Source organism: Balaenoptera physalus (assembly GCF_965194825.1).
Source record: "Balaenoptera physalus genome assembly, chromosome: 10".
Lineage (NCBI taxonomy): Eukaryota > Metazoa > Chordata > Mammalia > Artiodactyla > Balaenopteridae > Balaenoptera > Balaenoptera physalus.
Window position 1 is genome coordinate 99,060,745 of NC_138889.1, and position 14,962 is coordinate 99,075,706.

General features: G+C 45.3%; 1 protein-coding gene across 2 annotated transcripts in view; it reads left to right on the plus strand.

Annotated features, from left to right (window-relative positions):
• The first annotated feature begins 13,849 nt into the window (after nucleotides 1-13,849).
• The window catches only part of CRY2 (cryptochrome circadian regulator 2), a 31,810-nt gene continuing 30,697 nt past the window's right edge, over nucleotides 13,850-14,962 (plus strand). Inside the window, exon 1 of one of the 2 annotated variants that reach the window (XM_082409570.1) lies at nucleotides 13,850-14,083. In XM_082409570.1, the coding sequence (XP_082265696.1) occupies nucleotides 13,869-14,083 (215 nt within the window). In that variant the 5' untranslated portion in view covers nucleotides 13,850-13,868. The remainder of the gene's footprint in view (nucleotides 14,084-14,962) is intronic. The other variant, XM_082409571.1, reaches the window with a different exon arrangement.

Genomic DNA, 14,962 nt, shown 5'->3' on the forward strand with positions numbered 1-14,962 from the left:
TCAAGCAAGACACAGCTGACTCCACGTTCCTGGAAAAAAACTCAGGCAAACATTTTAATTGTTTAGGCTAAGTGAAGCTTGGAGGGTATGTAATTTACAACAGAATAATTAAGGCGAGATTGCTCAGTGAAGGCAGGCTAGAAGCTGAGGGGGTTTTTAGTAAGCTGTAAGGCTAGCTCAAGAATTTCTATTAGTCACCAGTTTCTGTTAACCCTATGGGGCATGGTTTCAAGATGGGTTTTTTTAACCCTATGGGGCACAATGTTAATTCTATATTCCTAGATTCTATATTCCTGAGATAGGCAAATTTATGGTGACAGAAAATAGAATAAAGGTAACTGGGGACTAATAAGAGGGTATGTGGAGTTGTTGTTTAATGCATACAGTTTCTGTTTGGGATGATAAAAAGTTGTGGAAATGGGGAGAGGTGATGGTCACACAACATTGTGAATGTACTTAATGGCTCTGAATTGTACACTTAAAAAGGGATTAAATAGTAAATTTTATGTCATGTATATTTTAACCACAATTTTTTAAAAAGAAAAGAAAATGAAACAGGAAAAACAAACACTAGAGTGGCTGGCGCACAGAAAGCAAGGAAGAGGTGGTGACAGGAGGCTGGCTGACAGGTGGGCTGAGGCAGCTCAAGCAGGACCTCAAAGATGGAGACACATGGGCTGATTCCAGAAAGATCCAGGTCAAGGAGCAGGGCTGGGACACCACACAGATCCTTTAAGGCGGGGCCGGTGGAGGAAGACAACAGTCCCCACCGACCCACACAGACACTCCATGGTGTCCCCGCACCTGGACAGGGCCTGCACACAGTCGGCTCTCAATAAATGTTTGTCGAATGAAAAGAACAAAGGAGCGGGACTTCCCTGGTGGTGCAGTGGTTAAGAATCCGCCTAGCCATTGCAGGGGACATGGGTTCGAGCCCTGGTCCACGAAGATCCCACATGCCGCGGAGCAACTAAGCCCGTGCGCCACAACTACTGAGCCTGCACTCTAGAGCCCGTGAGCCACAGCTACTGAGCCCGCGTGCCACAACTACTGAAGCCCACAGCCTAGAGCCCGTGCTCCGCAACAAGAGAAGCCACCGTAATGAGAAGCCCGCACACCGCAACGAAGAGTATCCCCCGCTCACCGCAACTAGAGAAAGCCTGTGTGCAGCAACAAAGACCCAACACAGCCAAAAACAAATAATAAATAAAATAAATACATTTAAAAAAAGAAAAGAACAAAGGAGCACATCCAACTCCACTGTGGAATGCGGGGATTACTTGAGATTTTTATTTTCTGGAAAGTGGACTCTCCAAATTGTCTAGAATGAACTTATACCACTTTTACAATTGGGAAAACAAAATTCCATGAAACAAAGAAACCAAAGCCCAGGTGCAGCCGTAGGCCCTACCATCTCCAAGGGTTTTACCCGCTTCTGCTCAGGGCATCCCGTTCTCTGCTCTTCTGGGATCCCCACCCCCTAGCTCTGCTTCTTCACCATGAGCTCACGCCCTTTTCCTCCACTTCCTCCCCCCGCCCCCCACATCCGGGCCCCCATCTGGGCCAGGTTCCTGGGTCAGCCTTTATGACTGCTCCCTCTGCCTCTCAGACCTTCACCCTCTAGCTTGGCGGTTGTCCGCTGGGGGTGATTTTGTCCCTCCGGGGACATCTGGCGATATCTGGAGACATTTAGCTGTCACAACTGTTGGTGGGGGGACGTTGTTATAGTATCTAGTGGGCAGGAGCTAGGAATGCTGCTAAACATCCTACAGTGTTCAAGACAGCCTCCCACAACAAATAATTATCCAGTGCAAAACACTGAAGTTGAGAAAGCCAACAATGATGCTATCAGTTGTTCCAACCACCGTTCACTGAGAGCCTTCCAGGTACAAGGCACTGTGCAGAGTGCATTAGACAACTCCACAAACATGATCCTTCCAACAGCCCTAAGAGGGAGAGAAGATTATTCTATGTTTTATTGAGAAGGAGACTCCAGCCCCGAAAAGTGGAGTAACCTGCCCCAGATCACACAGCAGGTATCAGAAATGGGATTTGAATCTTGGTCTATCTGACTCCAAATCCCATTAAAGGCGCTGAGGAACCAGGGCCCATCCCATGAGATCTCCCTGCCAGAAAATAGTCAGACCAGGTTCTGGCTGGGCTGGGATCTCTCTGGCATTTGATGAAGACAGATTATAATAATCACTCGTATGCATGTAACATCTTCCTACTCTCACAAATGGACCAAGGCCTGGAACCCCAGCTGCCAGGGTACCAGGGTCAGCCCCTGCAGCCTGGACTTCTGCGATGTTCTGCCTTCTGACCAGGCTTCCCCTTCTCCTCCCTTACGCACAGGCCTGCAGACCTTTTTGAAAACCACACTGACACATCCAGCTACCCCTGGTGTAAAGACCAGTCTTAGGACCGTGGTTCGTTTCCCTGGGTTAGGTTCAAACCCTGGCTCTGCCACTGGGTGACCCCAACCTCCACCTCTGTAAAGAAGAGATAATACCAACTCCACTGGCTTTTCTGAGAATAAATAAGAATAAATATATTTACGAGAGACAGTGATACAGCCCTTCCCACACCTGCCAACAGTTTAGTGGGGCTAGGAATGTGATTCCAGCCTCTCTAGTGGGGAGTCTCAAATGTGAGTGTTCCTAGGTATTCAAAATGCAGATTCCCTGCAGAGTCTGACTCAGGGGATTCTGGGGTGAGGCCTGGAAATCTGCATTTTGAATGGCGCTTAGTAGAGGAACTGGCATAGAACAAGCTCAGTGCATTATTGTGAGCTCTCGTTGTTACTGGTATTTCCCCAGCCCATGCCCCAAGCCAGAGTGAGAGGCTGCTCAGTGTCAGGTTACCCTAACTCTCCCTTCCCCTCCTCCAGCCAGTGTTACCAAGTCCCAGTATGCCTTCTCCTGAGCCGGGGTTGTGGTGGGATTGGACGAGGCACTGGGAAACAGGACGCTGGCAGGCCTAGCCCCAGCTTGGTGTGATTCGTTTGTTTTCCCCTGGCTTGACAGGGGCCTCAGAGCCTTGGGGACCCAGAGTGCCCCAACCATGGCTTAAAGCAGCGCCTTCCAATCTGTGGTCCGTGCAGGACCACCAGCATCTTAGCTGCCTATGAAGCATTCAAAATGCAGATTTCCAGGCCTCACCCCAAACAAATACATCTTTGTTTTTATAAATTTTGAGACACATGTAACCTTTTTCCAAAAAAAAATAAAATAAAATAAATGGGATAGGATCATCCATCCTATACATATTATTTCATAGTTGACTTTTTTTAACAACTTAAGTTTAAATTAGTTTTATTCTCATATTTATTACTTTTTATTGAGATATAATTGACATAAGGCCTTGGCATATTCTAAAATCTTTCTTGATAGGGTGAAAAAACTTTAGGCTTTGGACTCAGACAGACTCATGTTTGAATCCCTTCTTCACACTTCCTACTCGGGTCACTTAACAGAGCACTGAGCTTCTCCAAGCTTCAGTTTCCTCATCTGCAAATGGAAATAACTACTAAAACAGGGATGAGAATGAGTCCCTGCCTCACAGGGTTATGTGAAGGGTTAAGTGAACAGTGGCTGCAAAGCTCAACAAATGTTCGTTATTATTAATATTATGATCTGTAATCTTATGATTTGAGTGTGCACAAAATTCTATTATTGTACATACTTCTCATGAAACATATAATAACAAAAAATGTTAATATGCTCATTTCCTTCACTATATCATAAGTTTCACAAAGAACAAGAATCATGTCTAACTCAGCCCTGTGTACCCAGGTCTTCTTGGAGCCTGGCCCAATAGACACGTGGTCTAGTTTGCCCAATGAATGATTAAAACCCTTATAAGCAAGTGCAATGTTCCCAAATCATCATTAATGTCTGCTCAGCACACAAACCTCCATTTCCAAGATCCCCCTCTCTCAAGGGGGTGCACCCTGGCTCCACGTTTGAACCACAGGCTCCTAACCCCCTGTCCACTATTGCCTGGACCAACGTCCTAAGCTCATCACCATTCCTGAATCAGGATTCGAGAGACACTCACTGGTCAGTCCTCTCCTAGAAGTAGCCAGAAGTTAGAGCAGGCAGAGAAAACTGGTCTGCAGAGAAAAAAAAAAACAGAGAAAAATCCAAAGAGAAGCAAACAGGAGATCATGAGTTCCCAGAGAGAGAGGGAAACAGAGAGAGGATGGCTATCCTTGTGTCCAGTGGCTTTTTTTTTTTTTCCCAGTGGCTTTTTGATGCCTAATTTCAACTCTGGTGACTCAGGATCTGGGTTATGCCCTCTGGTCCCACAAGATGCTTCTGAGTCCTCCTGATATATGTCTGCTTTTTGTTTAAGCTAGCTTGAAGAAGGTTTTGGTTACTTGGCACCAGAAGAATCTTGACCAAGGTCATCAACACAGTTTCCCAGCTTGACTTGTGGGCCAAGTGGTCCAGCGCACAGGGATGGCAGCTCTTTGCAGCTCCTTCCTCACCTCCTTTGGAAAGCAGACACTGCCACACACTAGACAAGCAGTCACTGGATGCTCCGTCCACAGAAGGGAGCCAACCCCCAAGTCCTTGAGAAGGAAGGTTTCATTTCTAGCATTTTATTCTTCTAAAATTAAAAAATATATTTACCAGAATGGAGGGGAGAGTGAAGAGAGTGCTAATACTTCAGAGAAGACTATGATTCCACGTTAGTGGCCAAAAGCCCACTCTTTGTGGCGGGGCAGGGGTGGGAGGCGGATTTGCAGTGGTAGAGGTCTCTACTCCTCCAACAGAAGCTCGTAATTGAGGGTGGGTCAAGGCAAGTGCCTCAGCAATCCATCACCACAAAGATGTCATCCCTCCCAGGGCCCTGGAGCTGCATTAGCAGAGAGAGGCTCATTAACAAGGTCCTTCTTCTGGTGGCTAAAAGGCGTATGTTGCGTGGCTACTCTCTTACCAGCCGGCTCCCTGCCACACACAGGCTCCCTGCCACACCCAGACCTGCAAACACACACCATACTTCCCTCCTTTGAGCTTAAAGAGCAGTTGCTGTTTTCTTTAGCAAGAACCTATGAAATTTCAGTTTTGAAATTAAGCAAGGTTACACACCCCTGTTCTCTCTGTTGGAGTCCTTCCCCCTGGTTTTGCTTTCTTGCATTTGCTCTTTATCACTGTAGAGTCTGGCTGGGACCTCGCCTCTGAGGGCAGCTTTCCTGCGATGGGAAGTGACAGAGGTCTCAGTCCCAGCGGATCTGAGCACAGCCACCGGCCCATCCCCAACCAGCCACTGGGCCTGGGGTCTGATGGCCACACCTCATCTGGAAAGGAACATCCTGTCTGCTCTTTGGCAAAGATTAGAAAAGCACTCGCTCATTTCTTTGGCGCTTTGCTCAAGGTTACCAGAGTCTCAGGGGTGGTCCAGCGGGAGGTGAGGCCCAGCCCACACAATGTCACTTCCTCCCTTGGTTGACAAATGGTTCGAGCCCCCATAGGATTGAAGTAAGTCAGAAAGAGAAAAACAAATACCGTATGCTAACACATATATATGGAATCTAAAAAAAAAAAAAAATGGTACTGATGAACCTAGTGGCAGGGCAGGAATAAAGACGTAGACATAGAGAATGGACTTGAGGACACGGTGTGGGGAGGAGGGGGAAGCTGGGGTGAAGTGAGAGTACCATCAACATATATACACTATTGAACGTAAACTAGATAGCTAGTGGGAAGCAGCAGCATGGCATAGGGAGATGGGCTCAGTGCTTTGCGATGACCTAGAGGGGTGGGCTGGGGAGGGTGGGAGGGAGGCTCAAGAGGGAGGGGATATGGGGACAGGTATATGCATATGGCTGATACGCTTTGTTGTACAACAGAAACTAACACAGTATTGTGAAGCAATTATACTCCAATAAAGATCTATTTTTTAAAATAATAAAATAAAATTACTGCTAAAAAAAATAAAACATAATTTTAAAAAAGATGATACTGGTTACTTCCTGCCTCAGGTGAAAACTCCAGTGTGTCTGTAAGAGCTCAGGTCCCACCAGACAGGCTTCCTCGACATCTCTGACCAGCAGAACAGTCTGGGAAGGCTCCTAGGGCAACCTTCAGAGAACAACCATTCTTTATATATATATTTTTTAAATAAATATAGATTTTTTTAAGCCAATTCTCTATTTATTTATTTTTTTATTGGCTGCACCACCCCCTGCATGGAAGCGTGAAGCGTGGAGTCTTAACCACTGGACCGCCGGGGAAGTCCCAGAACCACCATTCTTTACAGGAGCTGGGGGGCCGCAGGCTGTCTCAACTCCACAAAACCATGGCCGTTGCACGGGGCGCACTTAGGAGCAAACACTCTAGGGCAAACACAGCCAGAGAGGACAGGGACAAATGGGTGGGATTCTGGGCTCACTACACCAGACCCAATTGGAGCCAGCACCCTATTTTCCTAAAGTTCTAAATTGAAGTGTAACATACATACAAACAAAGAGATGAATCATAAAAACACGTAACTCAATGGATTACCACAAAATGAATACATCTGTGTAAGCATTGCCCAGGTCAAGAAACAGAACATTACGCGCACCCGAGAAACTCCCCCAGGTACCCCCATCGCTATCCAGTCCCTCCTAGTCAGTGGTCACTGCTATTCTGACATCTGATGTCTAATGCCATAGGTTGGTTTTCGTTGTTGTTTTTAATTTATGAACTTAAGATCTTTTTAATATGGACACATATTAAATATGGATTCATCTATTTAAAACATTGCACATGCTAATCTAATGCACATTTCCAGGTAAATAAAGGACCCTATAACACCAATGAAAAAACTAGTACCATATATGCAAATTTGTTATAAACAATGCTTTTTGACTTTGAAATTTCTTCGTGGAATACCTTTCTTTTAAAAGTCCTATTCTAGGGACTTCCTTGGTGGTTCAGTGATTAAGACACTGCGCTCCCAAAACAGGGGGCCTGGGTTCAATCCCTGGTCAGGGAACTAGATCCTGCGTGCTGCCAAATAAATAAATATCAAAAAAAAGGGGGGGCTTCTCTGGTGGTGCAGTGTTAAGTATCCACCTGCCAATGCAGGGGACACGGGTTCGAGCCCTGGTCCGGGAAGCTCCCACATGCCATAGAGCAACTAAGCCCCTGCGCCACAACTACTGAAGCCTGCGCACCTAGAGCCTATGCTCCACAACAAGAGAAACCACTGCAATGAGAAGCCCGCGCACCACAACAAAGACGCAATGCAGCCAAAAATAAATAAATTAATTAAAAAAAATATATATATATATATAAGTCTTATTCTGGTGCTGAGACTTATTTTATTTTTTATTTACAATGCTTTATATTTTTAAATAATAGCTCTGTTGAGATATAATTCATATACCACATGATTCATCCATGAAAAATTTACAACTCAAAGGTTTTTAGTATGTTTACAGATGTGCAATCATTATCACAATCAATTTTAGGACACTGTCATTACTCCAAAAAGAAACTCCAAATCCATTAACTTCCATGGAGGTCCACTGGTTAAGACTCTGTGCTTCCACTGCAGGGGGCACAGGTTTGATCCCTGGTCTTGCATTGTGTCCAAAAGAAAAAAAAAGAAATTAGCTGTAACTCCCTATTTCTGCCCCCCAGTCCTCCCAAACCTAGAAAACCATTTTCTGTCTCGATAGATTTGCCTATTCTGGACATTTCATATAAATGGAATCCTACAATATGTGGTACTTTGTCACTTAGCATAATGTTTTCAACGTTCATCAACGTTAAAGCATACATCAGTACTACCTTTTTTAAATTGCCAAATAATATGCCATTGTATGGATATATCATGTTTTATTTATCCATTCATCAGATGATGGACACATGGGTTGTTTCTACTTCTTTAGCTATTAACACCATACATTAGTTTTGCTTGGCTATGAACTTTACATAGCGGACATATACATATATAAATGTTTTCTTTTGTGTCTGGCTTCTTCTGTTCAACATTAAATGTGTGACTGTTGGTGGGAATGTAAACTGATACAACCACTATGGAGAACAGTATGGAGGTTCCTTAAAAAACTAAAACTAGAACTACCGTATGACCCGGCAATCCCACTACTGAGCAATCCCAGCAATACCCTGAGAAAACCATAATTCAAAAAGAGTCATGTACCACAATGTTCATTGCAGCACTATTTACAATAGCCAGGTCATGGAACCAACCTAAATGTCCATCGACAGATGAATGATAAAGAGGATGTGGCACATATATACAATGGAATATTACTCAGCCATAAAAAGAAACGAAATTGAGTTATTTGTAGTGAGGTGGATGGACCTAGAGTCTGTCATACAGAGTGAAGTAAGTCAGAAAAAGGAAAACAAATACCATATGCTAACACATATATATGAAATCTAAAAAAAAAAAAAAATGATCATGAAGAACCTAGGGGCAGGATGGGAATAAAGATGCAGACCTACTAGAGAATGGACTTGAGGACACAGGGAGGGGGAAGGGTAAGCTGGGATAAAGTGAGAGAGTGGCATGGACATATATACACTACCAAATGTAAAACCAATAGCTAGTGGGAAGCAGCCGCATAGCACAAGGAGATCAGCTTGGTGCTTGGTGACCAACCAAAGGGGTGGGATAGGGAGGGTGAGAAGGAGGGAGACGCAAGAAGGAAGAGTTATGGAGATATATGTATATGTATAGCTGATGCACTTTGTTATAAAGCAGAAACTAACACACCATTGCAACGCGATTATACTCCAAAAAAGATGTTAAAAAAAAATTAAATGTGTGAGATCATCCAGGTTGTTGAATATAACTATAGTTTGTTCATTTTTATTGTTGTAGAGTATTCCTTTCTTTGAATACACCACAATTCATCCATTTTTACTGCTTCTGGATATTTGAGTTGTTTCGGTTTAGGACCATTATTAATAATACTACTAGGAATGTTTCTGTACATGTCTTTTGGCATACGTGGGCACAGATTTCTGTTAGGTATGTAGTAGGAATGAAATTGCTGGGTCATAGGGTATATCGTTCACGATCTGTAGGGTATTTCGTTTTTCAAATTCAGTATATAACACAGACAGTTTTCTAAAGTGGTTGTATCAATTTACACGTCCAACAACAGAGTATGAGTGTTTTGATGGCTCACGTTTTCCCCAACACGTGGTTTTGTCAACAGTTTTTCTTTTTTTTTTAATTTATTTATTTATGGCTGTATTGGGTCTTCGTTTCTGAGCGACGGCTTTCTCTAGTTGCGGCAAGTGGGGGCCACTCTTCATCACGGTGCGCGGGCCTCCCACCATCGCGGCCTCTCTTGTTGCGGAGCACAGGCTCCAGACGCGCAGGCTCAGCAGTTGTGCCTCACGGGCCTAGTCGCTCCGCGGCATGTGGGATCTTCCCAGACCAGGGCTCGAACCCGTGTCCCCTGCATTGGCAGGCAGATTCTCAACCACTGTGCCACCAGGGAAGCCCAACACTTTTAACTTTACCCATTCTAGTGGGTCTATAGTGGCATCTCACTGTGGTTGTTATTTGTATTTCTCCAATGAACTAATAAAGGTGAGCACTTTTTCCTTTGTTCATTGGCCACCTGCATATCCTTTGTGGGGGAGGAGGTGGAACGTGCCTGTTCCAATCTGTGGCCAAGTTTCACACTGGGTTGCCTATCTTCTTTCTCTTTTTCATTTGTAAGTTTTCTTTAAATATTCTGGATCTGAGCTCTTTAAGAATTATAAGTGTTACAAATATCTTCTTTCATTCTGTAATTTGCCTTTTCACTCTCTAAATAATATTTTTTGATACACAGAACCTCCTAATTTTAATGTAGTTCAATTTATCAATCTTTTCCTTTATGGTTAGTGCTTTCCATGTCTTATTTAAGAATTCCTTGTCTTACCCCAAGGTCATGAGGGTATTCTCCTATGTAATCTTCTCAAAGCTTTACTCTTTTACCTTTCACATTAAACATGTGATCTACTTGGAATTGATTTGTGTGTATGCTCTGACATAGGGGTCAATTTTCATTTTTTTACACTGGGATACCTGGCTGACTCATTTCCATTATAGGAAAACCCACTTTTACTCCACTTCTTTACAAAGACATCTTTGTCATAAGTAAATATCCAGATATGTGAGGGGATATGTGATGTATAGCTCAGTTCTCATTTTTCTCAAAGGTATAATAATTCATGAGTACATTTCACCTACTTAGCGATTTACAGATTTCTTTGGTCTCTCTCCAATTTCTCTGTGTCCCTTTTGAACTGTAAAGTCCAAAAGTGGACTTTGCACTACAGTATTCTATGCAGTGCCAGATTACTTCCTGATTGTTGAATGTTACCCTGTTATTATACCCAAGCAATATGCAATCATTCAATGAACTAATTCATCTGTATCAACTTGAAGAATTATATAGTCATTAAAATAACAAAGACAATGACATAGCAATATGAAACATGCTTGATATTTTGTTTAAAGATGCATACAACACTGCACCTCTGCTTTGATTAAAGCTGCAGAACTTAGATGTTTATGGACAAAGTCTGGAAGGCTACATGAAGATAAAAAATACTTGATTTGTTTGGAAATTGATGGTGATGACTTCTCTTTGCTTTTCATTATTGGTATAATTTTGAGGATTTTAAAAAGCTCATTAAAATCTTCTATTCACTCAGCAACTTATGGAGCACTCATTATGTGTAAAGACCCAGGGCATGGGTGTTGCAAGGAAGACAAAAGCAGACACAGATCCTGCGGGTCAGAATAATAGTAGCTGACTATTATTAAATGCTTACTATATCCTAACTACTATTATGACCTCTATTGTATAGGTTAAGAAAGTGGGAAACGGAGAGGTCAACTAATTTACCCAAGGTCACAGAGAGTAAAAGCAGAACCAGAATTTGAACACAGCCACTCCAAATGTGCAAGACCTTGGGCTTAACCATTATACCACACTGCCTCTCATAATAGCCTAATAAGATAGAAAGAGATATGGTATTGGAACACAGTGATCAATCTTAAAATCACAAAACAAGGAACAAGTTGATATCTTGTGCCTGCTCCCCAATGAAAGTTCATTTGTAAGGTATCCCTGTCCAAAAAAAAAAAATACTGAATTCTTATGAAGCTCTGGAGCTAACTCCCAATTAACAGGAAGTATAGGATTAGAGATTGGTTTGTTAAATGATTCTCAGAGATGCAATGAATGAGAACAATCCAGAATGTGGGGCTCTCTGCAGGGAAAATGACCCTATTTCCTCAACAAATAAATTGCCAAGAGGAAAAAAGAGAGAGCAAAGAGGAACCTATAGTTTAAAATAAACTTGCAAGACATGTCAACCAAAAAAAAATAGAAAGAGATAAATGACAATCACTCAGCAAATATTTATTGAGCGCCTACTACATGTCAGGTGCTAAACTAGGTGCTGGGAATACACTGATGAGCAAGACATACACAGTCCCTGCCCTCATGTAGCTCACGGTCTATAGAGAAAGCATCGTGGAAGTTCAGAGGAGAAAAAGAGAAGAATACCCATCTTTGAGGCTATAGGGGAGAATGATCTCCTTCCACTCTCTGCTCCATTCCTAGGAGAGCATCAACCTTGTGGAGAAAAAAGGGGGTAGGGGACTTCCATGGTGGCGCAGTGGTTAAGACTCCACCTGCCAATGCAGGGGACACGGGTTCGAGCCCTGGTCCGCGAAGATCCCACATGCCGCGGAGCAACAAAGCCCGTGCGCCACAACTACTGAGCCTGTGCTCTAGAGCCCACGAGCCACAACTACTGAGCCCACATGTCACAACTACTGCAGCCCGCGTGCCTAGAGCCTGTGCTCCGCAACAAGGAGAAACCACCGCAATGAGAAGCCCGCGCACCGCAACAATGAGGAGCCCCCGCTCGCCGCAACTAGAGAAAGCCCTCGCACAGCAACAAAGACCCAACGCAGCCAAAAAAACAAACAAATAAATAAATAAATCTATTTTTAAAAAAAACAACGGGGGGGGGTGGGTAGGAGAGAGGAACACCAAGTCTCAAAAGAAATGATCAACTACACCTCAATTTAAATAAATAAATGTTTTTTAAAAAAGAAAAGTAATGAGAGGTGGCATCTCTTCGTTCAGCAAGCATTTGGAGAGGGGATTCAAAAACAACGACAGGGTCGGGACTGGGATAGACCATTAAGGTTCCTGGCAACCTGAGATTCTAGTCCCTGTCCAACTTTTACTAAATAATCCTCGAGCATAAAGTGCCAAGCACTGAGCTAGACCCTGGAAATACAGCTGTAAATGAGCCACATTCCTTGCCCTCCAGTAATTTATAGTCTAATGAGGCAGACAGACAAGTAAGAAATTCCCGTACTATGTACTAAGGCCAGTGATAAGAAGAAGCACAGAACGAGATGGGCCACTTATGTAGGCTGGGACCAGATGGCAAGTGACATCTACACTGAGCAGTGACACAGGACAAAGTGGAGTCAGAAAGGGGGTGGGATGTGGCATGGGAGCCAGGGTTGAGGAAACAGTTTGTACAAAGCCCTGGCAATGAGAGACCCTAGGATTGCAACAACACTGTGGTTTAAGAGTTGTGCCAATCAATACCACTAAATTGCTGGCTATATTGCTAAATTCCTCACTGCTCATTCCCAAGTTCAGGAAGGGTTCTGAGCATGGGCACAACCTAGGGACAAACTGAGACAGACTCTTCATCTGATAACCCCCAGAGCTCCAATCTGACTAGGCTAGCTTAGTCCACCATCAACACTTCACTGTGGGTATTTAAATGCTTCTCCTGTCATTCACTCATTCTGTCAATCAGCAAGCCCTGTGCTAGACTCCAGAAGGAGAAGAGGGCTCCACCTGGCTCCCCTGGGAGGAATGGGGAGTGTCCTCCACATCGCTGAATCCCACACAGACTCCAGTTCAGTGCTTTGCATACAGAGGTACCACTGAGTCTACTCAACATAGAAGTAAAAGCAAAACTCATCTGATGGCGTAATTACTATCTCAACCCACGTCCTCTACATTTCCAGCCCCTACTCCCAAACCTTCTACTGCTGCACATCAGGGCACTTCTCCCCACTCTTTGAACTCTACCGCTTGTAAATGCCACGTTGCTCAGCGCAGACGCAAGTATAGCTTTGTGGGTAAAAGCAGAAGCTTCGGATTCACAATAATTGGGGTAGAATCCTTTTATTAGCGTTATGATACTGAGCAAGTCACTCACTCTGCGGCAGCCTCAGTTTTCTTTGTCCGTAAAATGAGAATAATAACAGCTCTTTCACTAGGGTTCGTTGAATGAATGCAACTGGGCTGAACTGAGTAGTAAATGGCACAGTCAATGTAAGGGTATTATCATGTTGCTTGGCATATATAATGCACTCAATAAATGGCGGCTGTAGTAGAATGTTGTGATGATGTATAGAGGTAGATGATGATGATATTGATGACGATGATGATGTAGGACGGCCAGTTGTTCGTCGTGTAATTCACTTTCTGGAGTCACAGCAACCCCGCCAGCCCACACAGCTTCCAGCGGCAAGCCCGAGATCCACAGTCCCTCCGGACTCGGTCCAAGCCCAGACCTCCCTGGGGATCGCCAGCCTGCGTCACCCGCCCAGCCCTCCGGCTCCTCCCCAGCGAGCCCACACATGGTGGGAACGTGAGGGGGCGGGGCCAGACTGGGCGCCTCAGAGCCAATCGCCGGGCGGGAGGCGCCCAGCCAATAGCAGATGGGCTCCAGGTCCCGGGGGCGGGGACCCAGAGAGGAGCGGAAGCATCATAGGTCACTGGGCGGGCTGGGGGCGTGGCCCTCAGTGTCTATGGGGGCGGAGCAGCGGTGGCCAGAGCAGTCAGGGCGGTGATGGCGGCGGTTGTGGCTGCTGCGGCAGCGGCGGCCCCGGCGCCGGCGGCCCGCGCGGAAGGCGCCTCCTCAGTGCACTGGTTCCGCAAGGGGCTGCGGCTCCATGATAACCCGGCGCTGCAGGCGGCCGTGCGCGGGTCGCACTGTATGCGTTGCGTTTACATCCTCGACCCTTGGTTCGCGGCCTCCTCCTCAGTCGGGATCAACCGATGGAGGTGAGGGGGCCCGGGGTGGGTTCGCGGGCCCGGGGGACGCAGCCTGGCCTCTGGGGCACCCATCCTCGGAAGGGGAGGCTCTGGCCCCAGTCCCCTCTGCCGAAAGACCCCGGCCTGAAGGAGGTGGGGCAGGGGGACGGAGCCGAGTCTCCAGAGGGGAGAAGCCGGGAAGAGGAAAGCAATTAGTCCCCGTAGTAATAGCCTGGGTGGACCAGGGCTCAGCTTCTGACACCGCGCGCTCGCACTGTGTGTTATCCTCTTTGGTCCTCACGACATTCCTGTGGGACAGATCATGATCCCCATTGTACAGATGAGACTCTTGAGCCCTAGAGACACAAAGTTGACCTGCTCAAGGAGTTGCAGCCAGTGAGTGGCAGAACAGGGACTCCTTGTCTAGGGCTCTTAGGGGTGTACTGGGGGCGGGGGGGAGGGGGAGGACAGGAGCTACTGTGGTGTGAGGGCAGGGACGGGTTTCTGAATTGATAGCACAGCAGATGCCTGCATTCTTCAAGTAAAGAGCGCGTTGCTGTGCTCCTGAAGGTCATCTGTAAGCCTCCGGTTTGTTTGAATCCATTTTTTCAACCATCCTGCCTTCCCTCCACCAAGATCATTCTGTTTCTGGAGGCGTCCAGAGACTCTGGCTTAGCATTAGATAGGGCAAGTGCCGTCTCCCCTTCATTATAGATAAAGACCTCAAGGGCATGTTCAGTTAGAGGCACTTTGTGTCCGGAGCTGGAGAGCAGAGAGCAGTACTTAATCCATTTTGGAGAATTCCCTCAGCAGCTATAGGCTTGCTAGAGGAAAAAAAAAAAAAAAGGAACCAAAGTGTCCCTTCCTTCCTCCTCATGAGATTGTTTTTAAAATTATAGATTAAACTTT